Raw genomic sequence first — 23,567 nt, 5'->3', positions numbered from 1 at the left:
AATTTTGCTAGGCTGTCTGTGGGAGAGAATTTGGCTTGAAAACATTCCCTTCTCAACTTACCCTGTCGGGGAAGGACACTAGATCATAGTTTTCTGAGCAGCTGTTTAAAGTTTCCTTCCTCTTGTATGCTAACAAAAGCCAATTAGATTTGTTCTACTCCACCTCCAGAATGTAGCCATAACTACCAAATAAACTAGTGTAGGAAGTCTATTGTCCCATATGCCATATCTGTTTGAGGTAAATTGGGGTGAAAATTAAGCCAAAATTTTGGGATAAATTGTGTTTCCTACTTTATCTGCGTACTAACTCCCTAACAGTTCCACTCACTAGAAATTCAAGGTGACCTATAGAAGTTATTGAAAAAGGCATAAAAAGGCAGAAAGCTATAAATTCCAAGGACCTATATAATATATCTAAAATATTATTTCAACATGTAATCAATTTAAAAACTACGAATGAGAGGGCTGGGAATGTGGCTTAGTGGTACAGTGCTTGCCTAGCATGCATAAAGCCCTGGGTTCGATTCCTCAGCACCACATACACAGAAAAGGGAGTGGAGCTGTGACTCAAGTGGTAGAGTGCTAGCTTTGAGAAAAAGAAGCTCAGGGACAGTGCTCAGGCCTTGAGTTGAAGGCCCAGGACTGGCAAAAACAAAACAAAACAAAACACAAAAACACCAAAAAACAAATTACTAATGTGATACTTTAATAATGGGTCTTTGAAATCCAGTGTACATTTTATAATTTTTAGATCTTAATTTTTTATCAGAAATATATAATCTGAGCTAGCTGCAGTGATTGCAACCAAATGCTTGGAAATCTCAGCCACTTGGGACGTAGAGATTGAAGGATCATGGTTTAAGGCCAGCCCAGGAAAGAAGTTAGTGGGATACTGTCGAAGAGCAAGCAGGCATGGTGGTGCGTGCCTATCATCTGAGCTATGTAGGAAGCAGAGGCAGGAGAATTATGGCTAGAGGTTAACCCCTTGGATAAAAGTGTGAGACCCTGTCTGCAGAAGAACTAAAGCAAAAATGGCCTCGCACATGGCTTAAGAGATAGAGCACCTGCCTAGCAAGGGCAAGGCCCTGAGTTCAAAACCTTGTACACACAAAGAACAAAATACTTGTTCTGTATTTACAGTCCACACAATTTATAGTTAAAAGGCAGATTCACATATTTTAAGTTATTCTTAACATATCTTAAAGCCATTTGGTATCAAATGATTAGCAAAATATTTTCCTTTAGAATTTCTATCTATCTTGGGAAAAAAACCTAATATATTTTTTTTAAATAGAGTTGATTTGACCTTGAAGCAAAATGAAATTCAGCCCCACCAAACAGTAAAAATACATGTAAAGAGAAAATATTTCCATTGCTCCCATTTTTAATTTAAATGTAAATTACTTAAAAGTAAGTACAATTTAAAAAGTGAGTCTCGGGCTGGGGATATGGTCTAGTGGCAAGAGTGCTTGCCTCGTATACATGAGGCCCTGGGTTCAATTCCCCAGCACCACATATACAGAAAATGGCCAGAAGTGGCGCTGTGGCTCAAGTGGCAGAGTGCTAGCCTTGAGCAAGAATAAGCCAGGGACAGTGCTCTGGCCCTGAGTCCAAGCCCCAGGACTGGCCAAAAAAAAAAAAAAAAAAAAAAAAAGTGAGTCTCTTTGTCCTGCTAGGATATTCCAAGTGCTCAGCTAGTGAAGCCACAGATAGTAGAAGTCTCCTGTGTTAGCTGGGACACACAGCTAAGGCTCACATTAGCATTGCTCTTAGTTTCCCCTGCATCTCACTCATATTAAATATGCAGTGTTTGGCTGTAGGGGGTAGGTATGAAGTGGTATGAAGTGTCTCCATCCTACTGGAGAGTGATTTACTCCCTGTTCTAAGGGCACCACATTTCTCTTGCTCCCTGTTTACAGAGAAGAGCACGGAGGTGTATGAAACAACCATGTTTGTGGTAGCCGTGGAAGATTGGCCCACTCTTGTCTTCTTTTACTTGGCAGGTCCATCTCCCGTTTGCAGTGGTTGGCAGTACTGAAGAGGTGAAGATTGGTAACAAGATGGCAAAGGCCAGGCAGTACCCCTGGGGTGTGGTGCAGGGTATGTCTGGCGTGGGAAAGTGCCTGTGGTGAATGGCCCCAATTTCTTCCCTCCTCGTTTTGTATAAGAAAGTGGCATTTAACAAGCAGCATCAGGAAGAGAGTGGGGCATCATAGAGAAGAAGGGGAAACAGTCCTCAGGCAGTTAGACAATGAGAAGGAACTGCCAAGCCTTACTTCCATAAGGCAGCCCTTTGAGAGGATGGGTAGTACGTAGGCATGGTGGCTCACACCTATCAATCCTCCAGCTACTTGGAAGGCAGAGGCAGGAGGATTATGAGTTAGGTCAGCGCAGGCAAACAAGACCTGTCTCAAAAGCAGAAAGTCAGAGGGCTGAGGGCATGGCTCATGTGGTAGACCACTTATTGAGGCTTGTACTGGGTTTAATGCCATGAAAAAAAGTGTTTAGTTGCATATGAAATTTAATCAGATAGAAATTTTATTTTCCTAGAAAAGGAAAAAGAAGGTCTTTCTTCCCTAGGAGTTTATATCAGTTGTGTTAGCAAAGTATCAGCTCCACTAACTTCTTGCAAACCAAAGGGTACTTGTTTCTCCGTTATTTCAATAGATATCTGGTCATTAGGAATGATGGTGGTACCTATTACAGGGCTGGTGGCATGGAGGGGTCATCATTGGCCTGCCTTTGGAGCCACATAATATGGTGTTTGGTTCTGTTTGGGAGGTCAGTTTCCTCACCAAAGCCAGGCTTCTGTATCTGCAGAACCAGAGTTTCAGTGTCTTCCTGGCAAAATGGTCAAGACAAGATTTGCAAAGCTTCCCAAAGGCAGCAAAGCATCTGCAGATGGCCTCTCATTTCAAGAGTGATCACAGCAATATTTTGGACGTGTCACTTCAGATTTTGTGACGGAAACACCCTACTTCCCCATCCCTTGCAGTTGAGAATGAAAACCACTGTGATTTTGTGAAGCTGCGGGAGATGCTGATCCGTGTGAACATGGAGGACTTACGGGAGCAGACACACACCCGCCATTACGAATTGTACCGACGCTGCAAGCTTGAGGAAATGGGCTTCAAGGACACTGACCCTGACAGCAAGCCCTTCAGGTACAGTGGGGCCCAGCACTCAGGAGTCTCTCAGACAGTGATGGCAGTATCGCACAAAGGCTTGTTGGATCAAGGCATTGGCGTGCTGACAATTAATGCACCTGTCACCAGGCATGGGAGGCTACTACCTCAAGTCACTGATACAGTGGAAGTCAATATGATCCTCTCTGTCTTACATGTGATGAAACATAAGGCCCTGGGAGTGTTAATAGCCTGCCTAAGGCATTGTGATAGTAAGCTTAGGGTGGACTTGGGGAAAAATAAAAGCCTTAAAGGTCTCAAAGCAGAAGATTCCTGAGTGGGTGTGCAGTGACTCTCGTCCTCCCCTTTGAGCATGCTGTTTTTCCCTATGCTTTCATCATGTGTTTATAATCAGATTGTGGCATGCTGTTTTTCCCTATGCTTTTATCATTTGTTTATAATCAGATCATGTCCTCAGAGACAGCCATCTCGCATATACATTACACATTGAGAGTCAAAATGAGGAATGGGAATGGGCAGTGTGCAAGTCCTGGAAGCACCCATAGGCAGCAAAACTAACACAGGAGGGCCCTGTTGTCTTCTTTGAATCTACCTCAACTCAGAGTTCTGTCTTCATTGTCCTCTGGCCATCAGCCTGCTCTTCCCACTTGCCCCCTTGCTGCTCTGAAGCAGGGTAACAAGCTTCTACCTGCCAGGATACCATTCCTTCCCTTGACCTATCTCCCTCCTTCCCCCACTCTCTCTGACTGGTATTTTAGGGTACATAAGGAGAGGGCTCATACACACAGTAGAGACAATGGTGTCTCCTTTAGCTTTTCTCTTGAGATCCCATTGTACTTTTTACAGTAGACCCTGCCCAAACTGCTTTTTCCTCCTGACAAAATACCAGTCTCCTAGACCTAACACCAGTCAGCTCACAGAGAGTGCTTACTCTCAAGGTTTAGGAAGTTCTGAAGCCTGCCTATTTGCTTTTTGATTCACCAGGCCATACAGGCAGGGGAAGATCTCCCCTACCTGAGTGAGGTGGCTGAGGTCCAGTCCCAGCTGTTATCTCATGTTCATATTTCTACAACCATAAGATGGAGGGGTGGATGCCTCCTGCCAAGAGCAAATTGCTCCCTAGGAATCCCAGTGGTGATAGCCAGATGCTAGTGGCATCTGTAGTCTTAGCTACTCAGGAGGTGGATAGAAGGATCACAGTTTGAAGTCCGCCTACCCAGAAGGACAGAAAAGTCCATGAGACACTTGTCTCCACTTAGCTACCAAAAATCCGGAAGTGGATGTGTGGCTCAAGTGGTAGAGCAAACAAGAACAAGAGCACAAAGCTCTGAGTTCAAACCCCAGTACTGGTTCGTCCACATGCATGTGTGTGTAACACACACACACACACACACACACACACTGCTTCACACCCTAGGATACACGATATAACTAAAGAGTTGAATTGGTTTATTTCATTAACAATGATATATGTCATTGTGATTTAAAAATAATAATAAAATTCAGAATGTCAAAGCTGCTACCACGACTTATGCCAAGGTCAGGCTTGCCAATGGCAAAGCTGCTCCTTAGACTTCTTCTGGACTGGGCATTGCAGCTGTGGAGGAAGCAAAAAATATGAAAACATCTCCCTTCATGATCCCGTGTGCACATTCTGTGTTCTTTACCAACTCTTGTTTGTACTCCGCTGTAGCATTTTAAGTCTTTTCTTTTTCTTTTAACATATTAGTCAAGACCATGATTGGGTTCTATTGTATAGGTTGAAGATGTGTCTCTGGCAAGTGGTCCAGTAGGTTCTTGTACTAAGGACTGGTCAGCAGTGGCTAGCAAATGTGTATTTGGCAGGTACCCTGAGTGAGCATAGGGACTTATATTTGTTTGTTTACTTATTTTGCTAGTCCTGGGGCTTGAACTCAGGGCCTAAGCACTGTCTCTGAGCTTCTTTTGCTCAAGCCTAGAGCTTTACCGTGTGAGCCAATGGGCCATTTCTGGCCTTTTCTGTGTATATAGTACTGAGGAATTGAACCCAGGGCTTTGTGTATGCTAGGCCAGCACTCTACCGCTAAGCCACCTTCCCAGCCCAGGGATATGTATTTAGAAGAGTAATCCTGATGTGCTGCCAGAATGGTGGAACATGACGCACTGTGGGGTCTCTGGAGGAGAATGTGTGAGTGGAACCTTCTGGAACCATCAGCTGGAAGGAGGTGGTGGTCTCTGGAATGTGTATGGGTGATGTTCCTATAGAAGATGCTCCATTGCTGGTCAGAAGGGGATGATTGCTTGTTGTATTGAAATCAAAGGAAAATGAGTTTTCTATAAAGTTTGATCGCAAGGACAAGCCATCCTTGCCTTTGGCAATTATGACACAACAGAATTCTCAGTAGCTCCAGGCCCTAAATTTGAAGTCTAAATATTGCTTTTACTTTTAGTCAACATTAACCATTGTCCAATTCATTTTTTTTTTTTGGCCAGTCCTGGGCCTTGGACTCAGGGCCTGAGCACTGTCCCTGGCTTCCTTTTTTGCTCAAGGCTAGCACTCCGCCACTTGAGCCACAGCGCCGCTTCTGGCCATTTTCTGTATATGTGGTGCTGGGGAACCGAACCTAGGGCCTCATGTATCCGAGGCAGGCACTCTTGCCACTAGGCTATATCCCCAGCCCCTAATTCATTTTTTAATTGTATCAGATAATGTGAAAGGAAACTGAAAACACATAATTGTTGACATGTTGAGGGCAGAATTTCTCACAAGCCAATGTATATATTAATTATGGAACTGTAATCATCCCACTAACGCAGTTCTTCAGTCCACTATAGATTTGCATGTACATGTGATCTTCCACTGGGATTTCCTTTTCACCCTCTTTAGTGGACAGGTGTGACTGGTGGCTCTGCAGGGTGCCTGGGAACAGCCCCAGTTACTATCCAATTTGTGGTCTGCCCTTGGGATGAACTTGGTCCACGAGGAGTGATAGAGGGTGCTGTGCTCCAGTAGTGTGTGACTATACAACAGAAGTGAGAGACTATACTTTATAAAATACCAGCTGACTTTGCTTTGAAATGAGCATGTGTGTGTTGGGGGATGGACGGGAGGTGGGGTGTGTCTTTTTGGCTATGTCACCAGTGGTGGTTTCTCTGTAAGTCTTTACATAAAGCTGAGATCATGGCATTCAGTGGAAAACATTGGGGTTTCAGCTCAGTAGACAGAGAGAGGATGGGAGTTTAAATGAAAATAACATTCTTCTCCATACTATTTCTCATAGTCTGTCCACTAAGCCTGCTTTTCAGATCAGAGGCTGGAAGGATATGAGTGGAGGAGGGGGACATTTATTAAGCACTGATTCTATGTCAAATGCTTACTTTTCCTACATTGAATTTTCATATATTCTCATCCTTGGACAGTGTCATTGTATCCGCATTTAATGTATCATATGTCAGAGGCTGTACATTCCCAAGATGAATTCACGGGTAGGGCCAGGATTGCATCCCTTGCTCTGACTCCAGCACACATGGGGCTGTCTCCACCCCTCCGCATCCTAATCATGTCTTCAGCCTGTGTTTTCCCTGTGGTTGTGTATGGAAGACAGCCCTTGGCTAGTTAGTGATTTGCCTTTATTGCTGCATTGTGCTGGTTGACTAATTTCTGCTTCTTGACTTGCTTGTCATTTCAATCACAGCATACATAAAAACAAAGCAGTGTCACTGCATTTGAGTTTTAATATGGTAAGCAGTAGCTTTATTGTTTCAAAGCAGAGGGGTAGAAATTTCTTACTGTATAATTTCATGACCTGTTTTTGGTTTATGGATTTTGAATAGTCTTCAGGAGACATATGAAGCCAAAAGGAATGAATTCCTGGGAGAGCTGCAGAAGAAAGAAGAAGAGATGAGACAAATGTTTGTTATGAGAGTGAAGGAAAAAGAGGCAGAACTTAAAGAGGCTGAGAAGGAGGTAAGCCATCTGCACTTCCAGAGAAACCTAGGCTAATGGTTTCATCAGTACTTCACCTTCTGCAGGTACCTGAGCTCTAGGTACCCTGATGGCCTAGGTGTTCTCTGCATTTTACCACAAGAGTGGCATACCAGCCCAGCAAGAAAAATGAGCCAGATATTATTGTTCCCCATTTTACAAATGATAAATTGAGAGTCATAAGACACAGTGAATTTTGCAGTTGGATACCTAGTTAGTAGCAAAACCAAGAGAGTAGATCTTAGCTTTTTGGATCTTGTCATATGGTGTTTACAGCTCTGTACTCACTCCACTCATGCATCTTGAAATCTGAGATTTGGGATTCTAGGACTGGACTATTACTATTATCCTAATCTATCAGCCAATTCAACAAGCTGAACAATGGAGGGCCCGAAACTGTCATTTTTAGAGAGGAATTTAGAAATTCCACCTGTTGGGGATAGCTATTTGCCCCCACATGCCAAATAGACACTGAAAGACAGACAAAAAAAGATTTATCACATGGCAGCCGGGGAAGACAGTACTTCCGTAGGTCTTCAGCCATCTTTAACTACATTGTACAGAAATTACCTTAGCTTTAAGTAGTAAAGGAACTGGGGGCAGGGGTAAAAAAGTTATGTCACAGTTGTAGACAGGCTGACCATTCCCTCAGTCTTTGTCTCTTGAGGAAGTTATTATCTCTTATCACTTGAGAGGAACAGGAACAAGTCCATTACTGTTAGCTGACAGGTGGTCTGTCCTGAGCTTTTTGGCTGTTTTCTTTGGGACACTTTTCATTTATTGCCAGAAGATAACAAGAAGACATTGTCTAAGGGATAGTTTCTTTTTGTCACAAGATGCTTATCAATGGTAAGTTCTGTCCTTCTTGGAGAATTGCAGCAATTATCTCCTCCTTCCTTCCTGATTTTGTTTTTGATTATTTATTTATATATTTGGTGCTGGGGATCAACCCCGAGTCTCACACATGCTAGGAGGCCTTCTACCTATCAGCTACACTCCCAGCCCTGTCACTGTGATTTAAAAAAAACTTACACTTGTCAAGGACTCGACACATCATTTACATAGCTAATATATGTATAGCTTACTCCCACATACTTAAAACCATTGTGTATATTTCTAGGTAACATTATTTTATACATGTTGATAAAGGACCAGAAATAAAGAACCACTTTAATCATTAGAGTGGACTTGTCATTATGGACACAGTTAAGCTTTACCTTCTTTTTGTTTAAAAAAAGATTAATATATACCTTATTATCAGAAAGAGTGTCTGAGTTTTCAGCCCTGAAGAACTGACAAAGCCCTTAGCTCAGAGAGCAGAGAGTGGGTGCTTTTCCAGTCAGACTACCAAAAGAACACTTCACCTTTTGACTTAAAGCAGTGTAGCCACTCCATGAATGTTTTGTTTCTGAACCAGTGTAAGCTGCTTATATTGTATATTGGTAAGAGTTTCACTCCTCCACCAAGCCTGTCTTCCCCTTTTCTCTCCAGCTTCATGAGAAATTTGACCTTCTAAAGCGGACACACCAAGAGGAGAAGAAGAAGGTGGAAGACAAGAAGAAGGAGCTGGAGGAGGAGGTGAACAATTTTCAGAAGAAGAAAGCAGCGGCCCAGTTACTGCAGTCACAGGCCCAGCAGTCTGGGGTCCAGCAAACCAAGAAAGACAAGGATAAGAAAAAGTAAGCCGCGGTCACTCTTGTTCTTGGGGACCTCTTAAGGATTCATTACTCTTGCATGCCTGCTTTCCTACTTTTCCCCATTGACAGACTAGAAGCTAGTCTGTTAGCAGAAAAATAATAGCCAGTATTTTCTGTACAGTGCAGGAAAGATGACAAAGTACTTTTTAAAAGTATTTTTAAAGGGTCCCCAAGGATTAATTTATATAACTTGACTGTTGATCAGCAATGAGGACTGAACTCATCTACCATAGCATCTAGGGCTCTCAGAGAAGATGAGTGTATTTCTCTGAAGACAATTCTCATGACATTTGGTAAAGAGGATCCTAAAATCATGATTGTTAAAATGGTTTTTCTACTCTGCATTGTAAGACATGGCAAACTAGTCATTAGCAGTCTTGTTCCCAAATGGCAGCACGCACAAGGGCTGAGTGGCCACCGTTTCCTTTGACGTCATCAAGATGGTGGATGGTCTTATTGTGAAAGATGCTCAAAGCCCATCCAGTTGACCCATCCTTGCCAGCCCTCCAGACACACCTATGCCCACACACAACATGTTAAACTGTGGCCTTGATTGAGTGTACCGAGCGGTCAGATTGTGCTCTGGACTGGGTCACTTCGGTAGCTAGCATCTGTCCAAGCCCCGGGGGAGATTTGAGCTTCCTTGAGATCCTCCTGAGGCTTTGAGACCTTACGCTCTCCTATGAATTACTTCAAAGAAAGACCAGAGAGTGCAGATTTATGACAGTAGCTGATGGGTGACAGTAAATACAATGGGAAGGAGACAGGTGGAGAACACTTTTGTGGTGGTCACACAATAAACCTGTGGACACCTCCCTCACGTCCAGGAAACATGCTGTGCTCTAGGGCAGCTATGCAGCCCTTGGAGCTTGTTTCAGGAATCTTGCTCTTCATCCTTTAATGCCAAGGTGCTTAGCAAAAAGCAAACAGCTAAGGACACAACAACGTTGGTACTCGAGCAGGCAGTTACATTCTTTAAAAAGGTGGCCAATAACATGGAGTTTCTGTGTAATCCTAGTTGAGACTTGGAGGAAAAGCAAGCATCGTGTTGATGCACCCTTAAACTTTATCAGGTTCACTCCTGTGGAATTGAGAGATGCTGCTTGTTGGAAAGATCAAAATGCACCAACAACCGCATGATTAAGTCTGGCTCTACACACTTGACTTTCCGAGCTCTGAGACAGTGGGCAATGTGTCAGGACAGCAGAATAGCAGGCAACTTTCCTAAGCAAGAACAAGTCGTCTACATGAGAAGGGATTTTAACTGGGGTTGATATGGACCCAAGTGACCAAAGGAGTCCAGGAGCTCAAAATCTGGTAATACTGCACTAATTCTCACAGAAACAATTGCCTAGATTATAACCTCCTTCAAGCAAACACTTGTAGCTGTGTGCTGGGGGAGCATGGGCTCCTAATACCAGCATTCCCCACAGGGTCTGAGATTACAGCCACTCTTTCAGAGAAGGCAAAGCCATTTGTCGTTGAACCCTGGATCCAAGCCAACCGAGGGGAAAGATAGGATAGGTGTGTGTGTGCACGCATGGCTGTGAGTGTGCACCTATGTCTCCAAAAGGTGTGAAAGAAAAAGCTGCTGGTTCACAGCTTAGGAAACCAAAGACTAGGTTTTCTTACCTTAAAGCATGTACAAGGTACAAGTTTTAAAATTAAAATGTTTATAAAAGACCAGCAATATTAAGAGCACATTCCATGTGTACTAGCTGTACCTTTAAGCAACACAGATTTCAAGAGTTAATTAGCATTGTGCCTGCATTACAAAAAAAGTCCATCTAGTAAGAAACTCCGAGTGTGGGGAACTTCTTTCTGGATAGGTTAGATTGTTTTCTTCCCATCCTGGGCCTTACCAATGAATAATGCTTTATAGAAAGCCTTATATGAAGTCTGTATGAATTCTATTTTAGCTTATTTATATATTTTCCTGGATTATTAGTGGCGTTAGTCTTAGTTCACAGTAGCCAACACCTACCAGTGGCATGTATTTTTTTGTGTCACACTTCCATTTGTATTGAAGGAAAAAGCTGATTAGAGGCCCCAAGTTACCTCTCTTAGTTACCAGTGAGAATGGACAGTAACCAGGGTCACCAGAACAGCACCTTGAAGAGAAGTGGAAGTTCTTCCTCCTAGGTGTAGCTGGAACAGGTTTCAGAATTCCCTCCTATGTGTCTGGGGAGCTGGCTTTGTTGGAGGTAGAACATTTGTAAAAGGACGCTTATTAGTTTACCTGCTATGCTTCTACCTCTGGGCTTAACTTAGTTTTTCTAGTAATTTTAAACTCTTTCTATTCTAATGCAATACTCTTTTTTTTTAAAAAACATAGGTAAGGCTTTATATTTCTCCTTGACTTGTAGTGGCATGAGAGTAATTAACATTTCCTAAAATTACAAAAGAGGACTAACCCTGGCATTGCCATTAGCTGGATCCCATCAGCCACCCGGCTGCTTGGCAAGTTTGCGGCTGCCCCAGCGGTGGGACTGCCCAAGGGTAGGTTACTCAGTGGACACAGTGCATGTTCCCTGAAGATGTGTGTCCAATTTCAGCAGGCGTTTGCTGGTGAAGGTCCATCAGTCTCAAAAGAAAGCTCTACATTTCATCATCTTAAAACTGGCACGTAATGACTATAGATTATGCAGCATCTACTCACTTTTTAAAATCTTTTTTTTTGTTTTTATTTTTTGCTAAACATAAAGTTGCATGTTTTAGACTTGTCTAAAATGAGCTGTGTAGATCCCATGTTTGGTGTTGCTTAGTACCAAAAAAGGGGGAAAGCTCTTGACATTGCTGTAACTATGACCACACAATGACTTCTTTTTCTTTCCTTCCCAACTAGATCAGCGCATGTCTTCCATCCACCATATTTCAGTTCCCAAGCTACCTTAAACCTCTCCAAACCATAAGGGTTTTTTGTTGTGGTTGTTTTTTCACATATTTATTCTTTGACTCCTTCGGCAGCTCAGAAGTGGAAGACTAAGTCCCTATTGAGTGCCAATGTGATGTCTAATAGATAATGGCTTTGTATAATTTTTTTTAAGAAAACAAAACACAAAAGGCATTTTCCATTGGAAATGGGGTGGCTTCAAGAAGTCACTTGTGAATTCTAAATTCGTGCAAATGGAAACTAACCATGTATTCTTTTATTCAGTATTGTTTGCTTTCGCTGTTGTGTGGAATAGCTTACTCAAGTTTTTGGTTTTGATTTCTGTCAGATTTCATAATCATTGCATGAGCAGTCACCATCACTGAATGCTGGTGCTGGCGCTCCTGATTTTCCTTTCTTTTTTAATTTATTATTATTTCTAACTTTTTTGTTTTGTGTTTTAACTTGCAGTGCAAGCTTCACATAAAGCCTGGCCCGCCAAGGATGTTCCCGCATTCACCTGCTTTTGCAGTAACCGTGTATCTCTGCCATCTTTGTCCTTTTGTTTTATTTGATTGTTTTGCCCTTCCCCAAATACCAATAACTCTTAACTCATTTTGCTGAATGTTGTCGGGTGGTGGAACACCGTAGAACAAGGGAATAGCAAACAGCAAATGCTCTGTGCAGCTGGACTCTATTTCTGGCAAGTCGATGACTGGCTTTGTATGCCTGTTCCAAATGGCAGCGGGAAGCATGCCCTGTTACTTGTATGTCGCTTTGGACAGAGGAAAGTGGGGGTAAAATGCTACCTGTACGTCTGATGTGAAAACTTCTCACCGCCTCAGCAGCTCAACTAAAACCCTGAGTAGCCATGGCAACAACTGATCGCACAGTCCCTGAGCTCACTGTCTCTTCTTCTCCACACCTGCCGCAAACCAAGGCAGATTTGTATGTAGGCAGAACAGTGGGTAAGCATTGCAGATATCTTCTACCTTTGCATGAATGTTTCACTTTAATTGCCTGCATTACTTGGCCTGAGCTTGTGGTCTGTTCAGACTGTCTCCTCTTAGGGAACAAGACTACATCTGAACACTGCCTCTTCAAGCCTAGCCCAGTTGGTATGGACGGGTATAAGAAAGTGATGATTAAGTTCACGTTCACCCGCGCACCTTTGCCTTTGACCCTCTCAAAGATCACAAGTCTCAAAGGTCAGGTTATAAAACCTTAATAGAAGAGTCTACCACTGAGCACAGTAGGCTTCCCACATCTCACTTCATAGACCTAAACCCTACATTTGCTCTGTGAGTTGAGAGTCAGGACCTTCTGATTCCCGGCTAAGGGGACTTCCATTAAAAGTTTTCATTCATGAGAAAATTGCCACAAATTCTTCCAATGGAAATTTTGCTGTGAACCATGTGTCATCAGCATATATTGGCAAGGACCATGTGAATTTAAGGTGGAATGGGGAGGAGTGTACATACCCATGGGTCAAGAAAGTTGTTTTGCTTTTTAAAAAGGAAAGAATAGAAATGAAACCTCCCTTCCACCTTCCTGGCTGGGATCTGGTTGTCAGGGCGTGTCCTCCCCTGTGCCCTCACTGTGACTAGCCCCGCCCACCTCACCAGGCGGCCTCGGTCTTACGCCAGGACGTGACCTAGCTGTCCGAGTGGTGTGGAGAAGGACATGTTTTCTCTCTGGTGCTCCCTTTCATCTGCACAGTGCCCCTTCCACTCCTAACTGGATCCTTCCAACTCTGCCATCTCCCGTTCTTCCTCAGAAAGGTAACCTTTGCATGAACCCAGTACTTCGTCTCAGACAGCCCCTCCTTACACGAAACAGGATAGATTATGCTGCACTTCCCTTCCTCTCCCAACATAAGACGGTTTTCTAAAAAAAAAAGAAAGAAAGAAAGAAAGAAAGACTAAATCTGACTCCAGCAGAGATGATTTCCCCCTTGTCTTCATCCCATCGTCATGAGCTGGTTTGGGCTTCCTTAAGCAACTGGGGAAATCCATTTCACTGAGGTGAACTTAAGCTGTAGACTTAGAAGCAGCAGCAGAGATTCTCACAAGTCAAGGGGCCACTGCACCAGCATTTTTGTCTTTGCGCATGTTTTAAAAATATTTCTGGCCTGAAGCTCGCTGCAGAGCGAGAAGTATCGATGGCATGCTGACTCTTAACCTTGGGCTGTATTTGCTCCTGTGCTGGGCGCTTGCACAAAAGCTTGAAAAGTTGTGTTGTATGTTCCAACCTCTGCTTGTGTGAGCATTTTTTGTGCCTGGTAATAGCTCATTGCTCAATTCTATTTCTTGCATCCCTAAAAGGTCTTAAAAATGAGCCTAGCAACATAAACCATCCAGCTGACTTTTTGATGCCAAGAATTATTGATTTTTTTTCATTAAATTTTTCACAGCAAAATGAATGGAGAGTCAGGGAATAAAAAGTCTAAAGGAACACAGACTTTTTTTTTTTTTAATGTGCTGCTTCTGAAACTTTTTTCTACACTGCTCCCCAACCCTGTTTAGTTTGTTACTGCTGCTCTTTTCTTTCTGTATCTATACCTTTTTTCACAGTAGTCCTTGGCTCTGCACGGAATAAATGATACCCTCAAATCTAATTGGATGTGCTTTCGCCTTTGCATGTAAGTACAGCAGGAAGAAACCTCTGAGATCTTTCTGATTTTAAAATTAGAGGAAACATTGGGATGGATTTTTTTTCTTCATTTTAGAGTAGGGTAAGGTGATAATAGTCTGAGTAGACTTTTTTTTTTTAAAGCTGAATATACCTATGAGATTGTCCCATTTATATATTTCCTACAATTTGTATGTTTTTCAATTTCTTGATCTCAAATGTGGATGTCAGAGATCGCTACTCCTAGCCTGTGGGCTTCACTAGTTACCAGAGGATCCTTGATTTTGATGGTGAAAACTAAGCTAAAATGAGCCACTCTTATCTTCTATTGGAAACAAACAAACAAAAAAAGGAACACTTTTATGCCAGGCTACCTTTATGGCTACCTCCCTACATTTGGAATCTAGTTTTGTGGCCTCTTCTTGGTGCTAGCTGCACAGTGGTCTTCTCTTTTGTGCCAGTTAGCTCTGGCTAGCCTCCCTCCATATCTTTTTATTCTGCTGGACTGCAGATACCCATAGCAGTTGGGTGTGCTGTAGCATATGATAGAAAAGCCTGTATGGAATTCATTGGCCATTTAGCTGTGTTTTCCAAGCTTCGGACCTATTAATGAGTCAAGGTTTTACCCAGAAGGGCATCTCACAACCATGGGAGTTGTTTCATGTGATCCTAGTTGTGAGTTTATCTTCCTTCCTTGCTTCACAAATCACCAGCAATAACACTTAACTCTGGATCTTATGCACCTCAGATAAACAGACTTGGTTGCCTTGTTTTCTTGACAAAGCTGAAAGTGTTTCACAGATCAAACTGTTGGATTTGGGTTCTCAGCTGTCCCGACACATGTCATACTGTCTTTGTGTGGTCTTCCCAGAACCGTCCAATCAGATCCCTTGGTTCTTGCCATGTGCCAGTGTCTGGATTGTCAAGTCTCACCTTCCAAAAGCCCTGCTTCCATTGGCAGGACACATCTCTGATGCTGATAACTTCTTGGCAGGCATTATGACCTATGAAGTTTAGTTTGTATGTAGGTATGAAGGGGAATTTTTAAAAAATAAATTGAAAATTAAGCTGTGAACAGCATTAGAATTGTCTATTTCTTGATTTTAAAATATGCGGATATGCCTTAAACTGTAGTTGTAGATTCTTGTCATTTTTGCTGTTTGAAAATAACCAATATGTTTTTCTAAAACGGTTGTGTAATCTACTTCCACTGTTAATGCAGAATTGTCATAAATGTAAGCTGCATGTTAGACCCTTGTCTTTTTTTAAGAACTAAAATAATTGTATTGATGTGAAGCATCGTTATTTCTTCAAGTGTGCAAGTACTCACTTGGCTACCTGCCAGGTTGTGGTGTCTGTTAAAGTAGAGAGTGGCAAACAGGTAATCTATGCATATATCATCACTAGTGCCAACACTTAGTGCGGGGGGGAGGGGAAATATATTTTTACCCAAATGTTGTTTTGTGTGCCCTTTTGTGAGTTCTTTTCTGGTCACTGCTTGGTATGCATATGTATGCACACGTGCTTGTCATCTGGGTCCAAGAAATAGGGGTGGCAATGTCTCCTGCTTTCTTGCCTTCTATGGGGGACTTCATTGTGCTGCTGTCTGGGTGGCCCCAGCTGCTCCAAGACACTTCCCTTTGCTATCCTGTAGCTCGCATCGACTTGGCCACCCTCCCCCACCCAGCCCCTACCTGACCTGTGGACCCAGGAGCCCTGTGTGCCTGGCGGAGGCACCCACCCTGCTGCTGCACCCCTCCAGCCATGCCTGGAGACACCATCCCCTCACCTGACACACTGCTGCTCTCTTTCTCCACTTATGGTAGATAAGCACGTTTTTAAGGCTTTAAGAACTAAATTTGAGTCTGAATCTTTCTCTTTTCTCTTCTGTAGCTTCTTCTTTATGTAGCCATCCTGTTGACAAGCCCCAGTCTCTCCTAATGGACACAGAGCATTAGAAGAGCAGGAGCTGTGTCCACACGTGTTGGGGAAGAGTTACCTCCTTTCCACCATCGCCTCCCGTTCTTTTAAAGTCTGGGTCATATATTGCACTGCTGTTTGTATTTGTCATTGTCCTTACAAACCATTGCCCAGAGCCACTACTGAAGTGATGTCACCACCAAAACCAATCATACTTAAATCATTAAAAGGAAAAGAGAAACTGAGTGAGAAAGAGAACTTGGGCCTGAACCCAAGTCTGGTGCTGGAACCCTCTTGTTTAGCTGTTATGTACTTGCAGCTGCTGATCTCAGAACTTGTGGGTGGAAGAGAAGGTGTGCCCACCCGAGGTGGATGTGCCTACCCTACTGAAGTGGCCACCCTCCTCTGGGGTCGGCGCGGCTCATGGTACTCCTGACCTCCCTGTCCCGTCAACAGCATTTTGAATGGTCCCATCAGGACCTCCCTGCCACAAGGCATATGACCTGGGTAGTTCTGAGGGTTGTTTTGGTGTGTGGATATTTTAACATTCTATATTGCATGAACAGAGATGGCTGAGGTTTATTTTTCCTTTGGAGTGTCCTATTGATACAATGTTTTTATTTTTCAGCTGACCATCTGACTCTTGAGAGAGAGAAGAGGGCATCCTTCCCTAAAATTCAGAAGCCATTGTTGTTTTATTTGACTCCTTGTTTCCTGCATCCCTTATATACATTGTTTCGAGATTGAGATTCTCTTGGGGGTTAGGGAGTTCCAGCAAGTCAGTTCTCTTTCCATTGGCCACTCAGACTTATTTTTGGTATCAAAGTTATGCCAGTCATAAGCTCCCTTCAAGAGGAAATATAAATGAATTTTACATCACAAAACTGTTGAATATGTTCTCCTCCTCTTAGGTACAGTTTTTAACGTCCCCACTTTTGTTCCTAGAGTTTTGATCTACAAGTCTTGATCATGTTTAAAATGTGCCAGCATTGGACAGATAGATGACTTTTCTGCCTTTGGGGCTCAATTTATATTTAAAGATACATTCAAATAACTTCCCTGCCTTTTCCTTTGTGCAGTTCTGTGTTACTTTGTGTCCATGGTTATTTTTAACAGGATCTGTATATCTCAGACTTGGGGAACAAACCCCAAACAACTACATACCTCTTCCCAGGTAACTGTCATTAACAGCAGTTCGTATTAGAATCCTTCTGGAGTAACCCAGTGGCTTTCTCCACAATGACTGCCAACTTTCAGAGAATCAAAACATTCAGACCGAACCACTTAAAATACACCCTCATCCAAACATAACACTTCTGCCAGTTGAGGAAGTCTGTGATTTCTAATGCTGCCCTGTGTCAGATGAGTCAGATTCCGGTTGCATTACCAAGTAATAGTGCCCTCTCCAGCAGTTTTCATAATTGAGACAGTTTGCAAATTCCTATCTATTGTAGAGCAAGTCTGCATTTTAGTTACCTTGCAAATTAATTAACTTTTTATAGCTTAGCTTATTTGCATCTTCGTTTTTCAGCCTCATAGTGGGTAGATCATAAAATTGGTTATTGGGGGTGTGACTTGCAGTTGGTTAAAGACCCATAGAATTGGTCCAGACCGTAAGAAAAGTAGCCTTATGCTTTGTTGGAGCAGTAAAAGGAAACCACAGTTCCTGCCACTTTGGTTCCTAGGAAGAGGTGACCACTAGATAAGCATGTTGGCAAGCAGCTTTCTTAGAACAAAGCCTTACTAAATGTGAAGTCAGGTTCATCTGAGCCATTAAATAATCAAAACATGAGTTGAGCCATCTCCTTGTATCATACTACAGTATGGTATCCTGAAGGAAGAGTCTGGTGACCAGTAGTGGGTGGGGAACTGCTGATACAGAATCTGATCCATTCTCAGTCTTAGAAGTTCAACGTAGGGATCTAATTGAAACCTCTGAATCACTAAATTTAATTAGTTTTAATCTTAAACTCCAGATCTTCAGTACTTTAATATCTACTTGATACTATCACTCAATCTTAAAATGATGCATCTGGTTGTAAAGATGGTTTGTGCAATATTTAAAAGTCAAATTACAGAGCATGTTTTTTCCTAGTAGAGAAACAGTTCCTCTTTTCACTGCCCTTGAATAGAGGCATCTCCTTGGGACAGAGGCTACCTAGTACTACTTAGCCCCAGTTCAGTGCCCCAAAAGCTGGCCAAGTATAACACCCACAAGTGCCTTGTCACTCCCTTCTGAAATAGGTTGTCATTGATCAGTTCAGCATTTCACTTATTTTTCTCACAAGGGTTAAGTTATAGTTCTTTGGCTGACCAGCTAAATGATTAAGCCATCCTGGGTATGATTATTGGCAATTAAAAAATAGTTGGTTTATCTAAAGCTAGACCATAGAAAAGGAAAGCAGGGAAAATTCAGCCATCAGAAAATAGTATTACCAGATTTCAGGTACAGACTCTGCGTTAGATCAATCTAAGTTTAGGTGATCTATGGGTCACCTTTATAGGGGAGGTCTAACCACCAGAACAAATGTGCTGTAAAGGAGCAAATGAAAGTAGGTCATCTCAATAAGCTGAGCTGTCAACAGCACTTACATCAAACTTCCTTCTTTCTGAGATTTTTGTTGTTGAGGGGAATAGGAGAGGTCTACCATAATAGATTGGGTAAACAGCTTTGGATGCCTGAGAAGCTAAGTATGTAAGTAACGTTTGACTGTAGTTAGATGACCTTTCAATATGAGCTTTCACTTTGCAAAAGACTTGCATCATTCACCCTGAAGATTGACAGTAAAGGTGCAATGGCTCCCTTCAATGATCCTTAGATTAGAATCTTAGGATCATGGTTAGTCCTATGACTGGCTTTTAGATCACTTGCTGTGACAAACAGGACTGCAAGACTAATTGTAACCCTATATTGCCATTTCCCCTCACCTCCCTCTCCAGCCTTGCTATTCCTGAGAAGTAGCATGTATATAAATGTGATTTGGTTATGAGAAGATCGCCAAATAAAATACAAAGATTCCACATCTGCCCCAAGTCATCTGTAGTGCCATGAGCTGGCTAACCCTTCAGTCCATGGGGCAACTCAAAACTGGCACCAAGATGAGAAGAGACAGGTTACTACAATGAAGTTGTTCACTGCCCCCACTAAAGAAATGAGTTTAAAGGGAAAAGGAATAAACATCCCGTTCAAAAGCTGCCCAGTGTTTTTAGAGCAGCATGTTCCTTCCATGCCTTTCCAATGACTTACTCTGTATAATGCAAGTCTACACCAGGTGTACCCTATTAATTACGCTTGTACCTCAGTATACCTTATATGCACAGCAATTTTTTTTTTGGTAGTCCTGGTCCTTGAACTCAGGGCCTGAGCACTGTCCCTGGCTTCTTTTTGCTCTAGCACTCTGCCACTTGAGCCACAGCGCCACTTCTGGCCGTTTTCTATACATGTGGTGCTGAGGAATTGAACCTAGGGCTTCATGTATACGAGGCAAGCACTTGCCACTAGGCCATATTCCCAGCCCTGCACAACAAATTTTTAGAGCAAAGGAAAGGTAAGTCCAGTCAATACATTTGCTGAAGATAGGTCCATCTGAAAAGCAAGAATCACATTCCCCACCAATCATGGCTCAGTTTGCCTGAAGTTGTCCTTCCTCACCCTCTCCCCCACCAAAAAAAAAAAAAAAAAAAAAAAAAAAAGGCTGTTTTTAGAGAGTGAGAAACCAGTATGCCTGAGAGTATTAAAAAGTTTTGGGTTGTCCCTCCTTCCCCTTCTACTGCTTTAACTATTATGTAACACAGTAAGCACAATTCTAGAATTTGATAATGCAATGGGATCAAGATAAAGGAAGAGTTTGCATTTCACCCTTAACTGAAGCTCCTGGGAAAACCAAAAACTAGTTGTGAGCTTATATTTCTACAGCTGATAAGGCAGTCTTGGTCATACTACATCTTTTCAAGTCATTAATATACCCACATGGATACCGCCAAAAACCACTAATCTATGTGGGAAAAGCAAGCTTTCTAACTCTCCCTTGAAGCTAACGAGTACACTTGGTCAAATCCACCTTGACCTGAAAGCTGCATGGCTTTGGGACCTGGCTGTGTTCCTGCTTTCTCAGTTGTATTTCTAGACCTTTGTAAAACTGAACACAAATTACTAGTTAGGATGCTAATTATTTTTGGCTTGAGACACCAACTTCCCCACTCATGGCCAGTTGTGTTAAAATCCTCTCGGTTTCACATGCACAGGCCTTAAGTGATATGAATTTGTGACCACAACAGATGTGCCCAGGCTTAGTAATGAGTATTCAATGGCCCAGTGCCGTAAGAGGCCAAACAAGGCAATTTCTCCCCAAATTGGTGCTTTACTATCTTCCTAGGAGCACCATCTAGTGGTCAAAACTCAAAGCATGACTAACAAAGATTAATTTAAAGAATTTGGGCAACTTCAACCAGGCACCAGTGGTTCACAGCCATAATCTTAGCTACTGAGGAGGCTGATAGCAAAGTTGGAAAATAGCCATAAAAAAAAAAAAAACCAAACTATCCTGAAAATGACCCACAAAACCAGGTTTGGAGGTGTGGCTCAGTGGTTGAATGTCAGCCTAGCTGGTTTGAAGCCTCAAGTTCAGATTCCAGTACTATCAAAAAAAGAATCTTGCCCAATGTAAAGGTTAAGGAAGCAGAAGTGTGGCTCAAGTAGTAGAGTACTAGCCTTGAGCAAGAAAGCCAAATGTGAGAGACCCTGAGTCCAAGCCCCATTACTGACATTTAAAAAAGGAAAAGTTGAAAGGTTTTAGTTAGAAAGTTGAACTTTGTTCAAAACTGTTAGAAATGTAGTATTAAACAAATGGAACCCTCAATTTGCTCATCTGAACTAGACTTCTCAGGTGGGAACATTTGGCCCCCATCTTCCCTTGGTTGTTGGGAATGTAAGAACTCCCTTAAAGATGCCCAGTGTTTTTAAGATGCAACAGGTTCCTTCCTTCCCTGCCTTTCTGCATAATGCAGGTCTACACTAGGTACAAGGGATATCACCACACACTACTAGTTGCACTTGAACCTCAGTATACCTCAAAGCACAGCCAATTTTTGGAGTAAAGGGAAGTTTCCCCACCATGGGGGCTAAGTATCAATAGCTACAGTACATTTTCTTCTCAAAAGGGCAACAGCTTTCTTGCTTAAGAAACTCGAGTGAATGAACTGGAAAGCTTTGTCATTAGGTATGTAGAGAACGCACATAAGTGGCAGGCTATAGCAGAGAGTGCTGCTGGTGGGAAGGGGGAGCAACCTACCAGCTTGGCTAAGAGCTCCCTGCTAACTTCTCATAGCCAAAAGCAGTGTCAAAAACACTAAGAAACAATATTTTAAAAGGTTTATTAGCATATCTAGTACAGAAGGAATAAGCAAAGCCAAAGGCAATGCCGAAACATGTAAGACAGTATTAAAAAAAAAAGTAGGGGATGTGAGGGCGATCTGGCTGCGACATCTGTCACCCCATTGATCGCCAGGGTTGATTCGGCTGATCTGGCTGGCTAGGCGGGTGCCCCCTTCCTCCCTCACCGCTCCATGTGCGTCCCTCCCGAAGCTGCGCGCTCGGTCGAAGAGGACAACCATCCCCAATAGAGGAGGACCGGTCTTCGGTCAAGGGTATTCAAGTAGCTGCGCTCCCCTGCTAGAACCTCCAAACAAGCTCTCAAAAAAAAAAGTAGGGCTGGGGATATGGCCTAGTGGCAAGAGTGCTTGCCTCGTATACATAAAGCCCTGGGTTCCATTCCTCAGTACCACATATATTGAAAAGGCCAGAAGTGGTGCTGTGGCTCAAGTGGCAGAGTGCTAGCCTTGAGCAAAAAGCCAGGGACAGTGCTCAGGCCCTGAGTCCAAGCCCCAGGACTGGCAAGAAAAAAAAAGTAGCATATGCTAATCTGTATGGGGTGGGGGCCTTGTGACATTCCCATGTATGCCTACAGTATATTGCAAACTCACCCCAGAGTACTATAATTTCTAATAAATCAGCTCTGACCTTTCATTGGAGTTGGGAGCACTCATTCCCAGCTTTCTTCCCTCCTCCACACTAATTAAGATAGTCATTTGTAGAGAGAACTTGTTCTCCACAGCTAACCAAATTAATCAGAGTGGAAATATATAACTTCTAAGTCTCATCTTGATCTATAGAGCATTCTTTTTCAGATAGATTAGTACTGAGTCCATTAAGTTTATACTCTTGATTTTTTTGGACCCATCATGAGGATGACAGGTTTTAGCCACCAGGAGGCACCAGACCATCATATTCATGGCTCAAATTTCCAAATCTCAGGAAATTTGAAACAGGTCCAAGTTTCAGGAAAAAAGTACTTATTTAATAGTTTGAACCAAAGTTCTGGAAGACCCCAGTTAGTAAGGGAGAGCTGAGTTCTCTCAAAGTGTGTGGCAGGAAGAATTGCATAGATGCCAAGGAGGGGCATGTCTCAAGCCACCATCAGACTTGGACGGCAAGTTATTTGTTTTGGGGCACAGGATCTTATAACGCAACTGTCTCTGATTCACTGTCCCATGAAAATGTGTTCCACAATGATTTACTATCTGCCTGTTTGTGTGTGTATGCCAGTTCTGGGGCTTGAGCTCGGGGCCTCAGGCTGTCACTTGGCTTTTTTACTCCATGCTAGCACTCTCCACTTAAGCCATACCTCTGTTTCCAGCTTTCTGGTGGTTCAGTGGAGATTAAGTCTCACAGACTTTCTGCTCCAGTTGGCTTTGAATCCTAAGCCTTACGTTTCAGACTGGAGTAGCCAGGGTAACAGATGTGAGCCACTTGGCGCCCAGCACAGTGTTTTTGAAATGGTTTCACTGTGTTGTTCAGGCTGGATTCAAACTCCTGGGCTCCAGCAATCCTCTTGCCTCAGACTCAAGTCACTTGGGACTATAGGTATAGGCTTGCTGTCTAATGTTAATTTAACAATGTTAGGACACCTTCGGATCAAGCAGTGATCTGACTTCTTTATTTGAAATGGAGTAACAATGAAATATGCTGACCCTATCCCTAGCTTTCAAGCATAGTTTCTGCTGGAGGGGAAAATGTAGGACTAAATACCAATCTCTTTACAGACAATGCAAACGAACATAGGCAGTTGTAAACTTCCTGGAGCTCCTATAATTCTCAATTCTTTTGAATGGATAAAGTAAAATGAAAATGTTTGAAATTTTTTTGAGTTAATCCTTTGCTATCTTTACAACTGTTCTTTCATTATTTTACCTCATTGCATACACTTCCCTTTTCTGTGAACTGGTAAGAACTCATCCATCCACAAGTATTTTCAAAATGTTTGATGCTGATGTATGAG

The 23,567-nt window shown here is 42.6% G+C and overlaps 1 protein-coding gene across 3 annotated transcripts in view; it reads left to right on the top strand.

Moving 5' to 3' along the window:
• Septin11 (septin 11) overlaps positions 1-17,298 on the top strand; it is a 98,637-nt gene extending 81,339 nt beyond the window's left edge. The window contains exons 6-10 of one of the 3 annotated variants that reach the window (XM_048364281.1): positions 2,004-2,100; positions 2,996-3,164; positions 6,960-7,092; positions 8,602-8,789; positions 16,859-17,298. In XM_048364281.1, coding sequence (XP_048220238.1) covers positions 2,004-2,100; positions 2,996-3,164; positions 6,960-7,092; positions 8,602-8,789; positions 16,859-16,862 — 591 coding nt within the window. In that variant the 3' untranslated portion in view covers positions 16,863-17,298. The other 2 variants (XM_048364280.1, XM_048364279.1) reach the window with 2 other exon arrangements.
• Positions 17,299-23,567: the final 6,269 nt, after the last annotated feature.

Source organism: Perognathus longimembris, chromosome 16, assembly GCF_023159225.1.
Source record: "Perognathus longimembris pacificus isolate PPM17 chromosome 16, ASM2315922v1, whole genome shotgun sequence".
In the NCBI taxonomy this organism is placed as follows: domain Eukaryota; kingdom Metazoa; phylum Chordata; class Mammalia; order Rodentia; family Heteromyidae; genus Perognathus; species Perognathus longimembris.
This window is presented reverse-complemented; position numbering and strand designations above follow the sequence as displayed.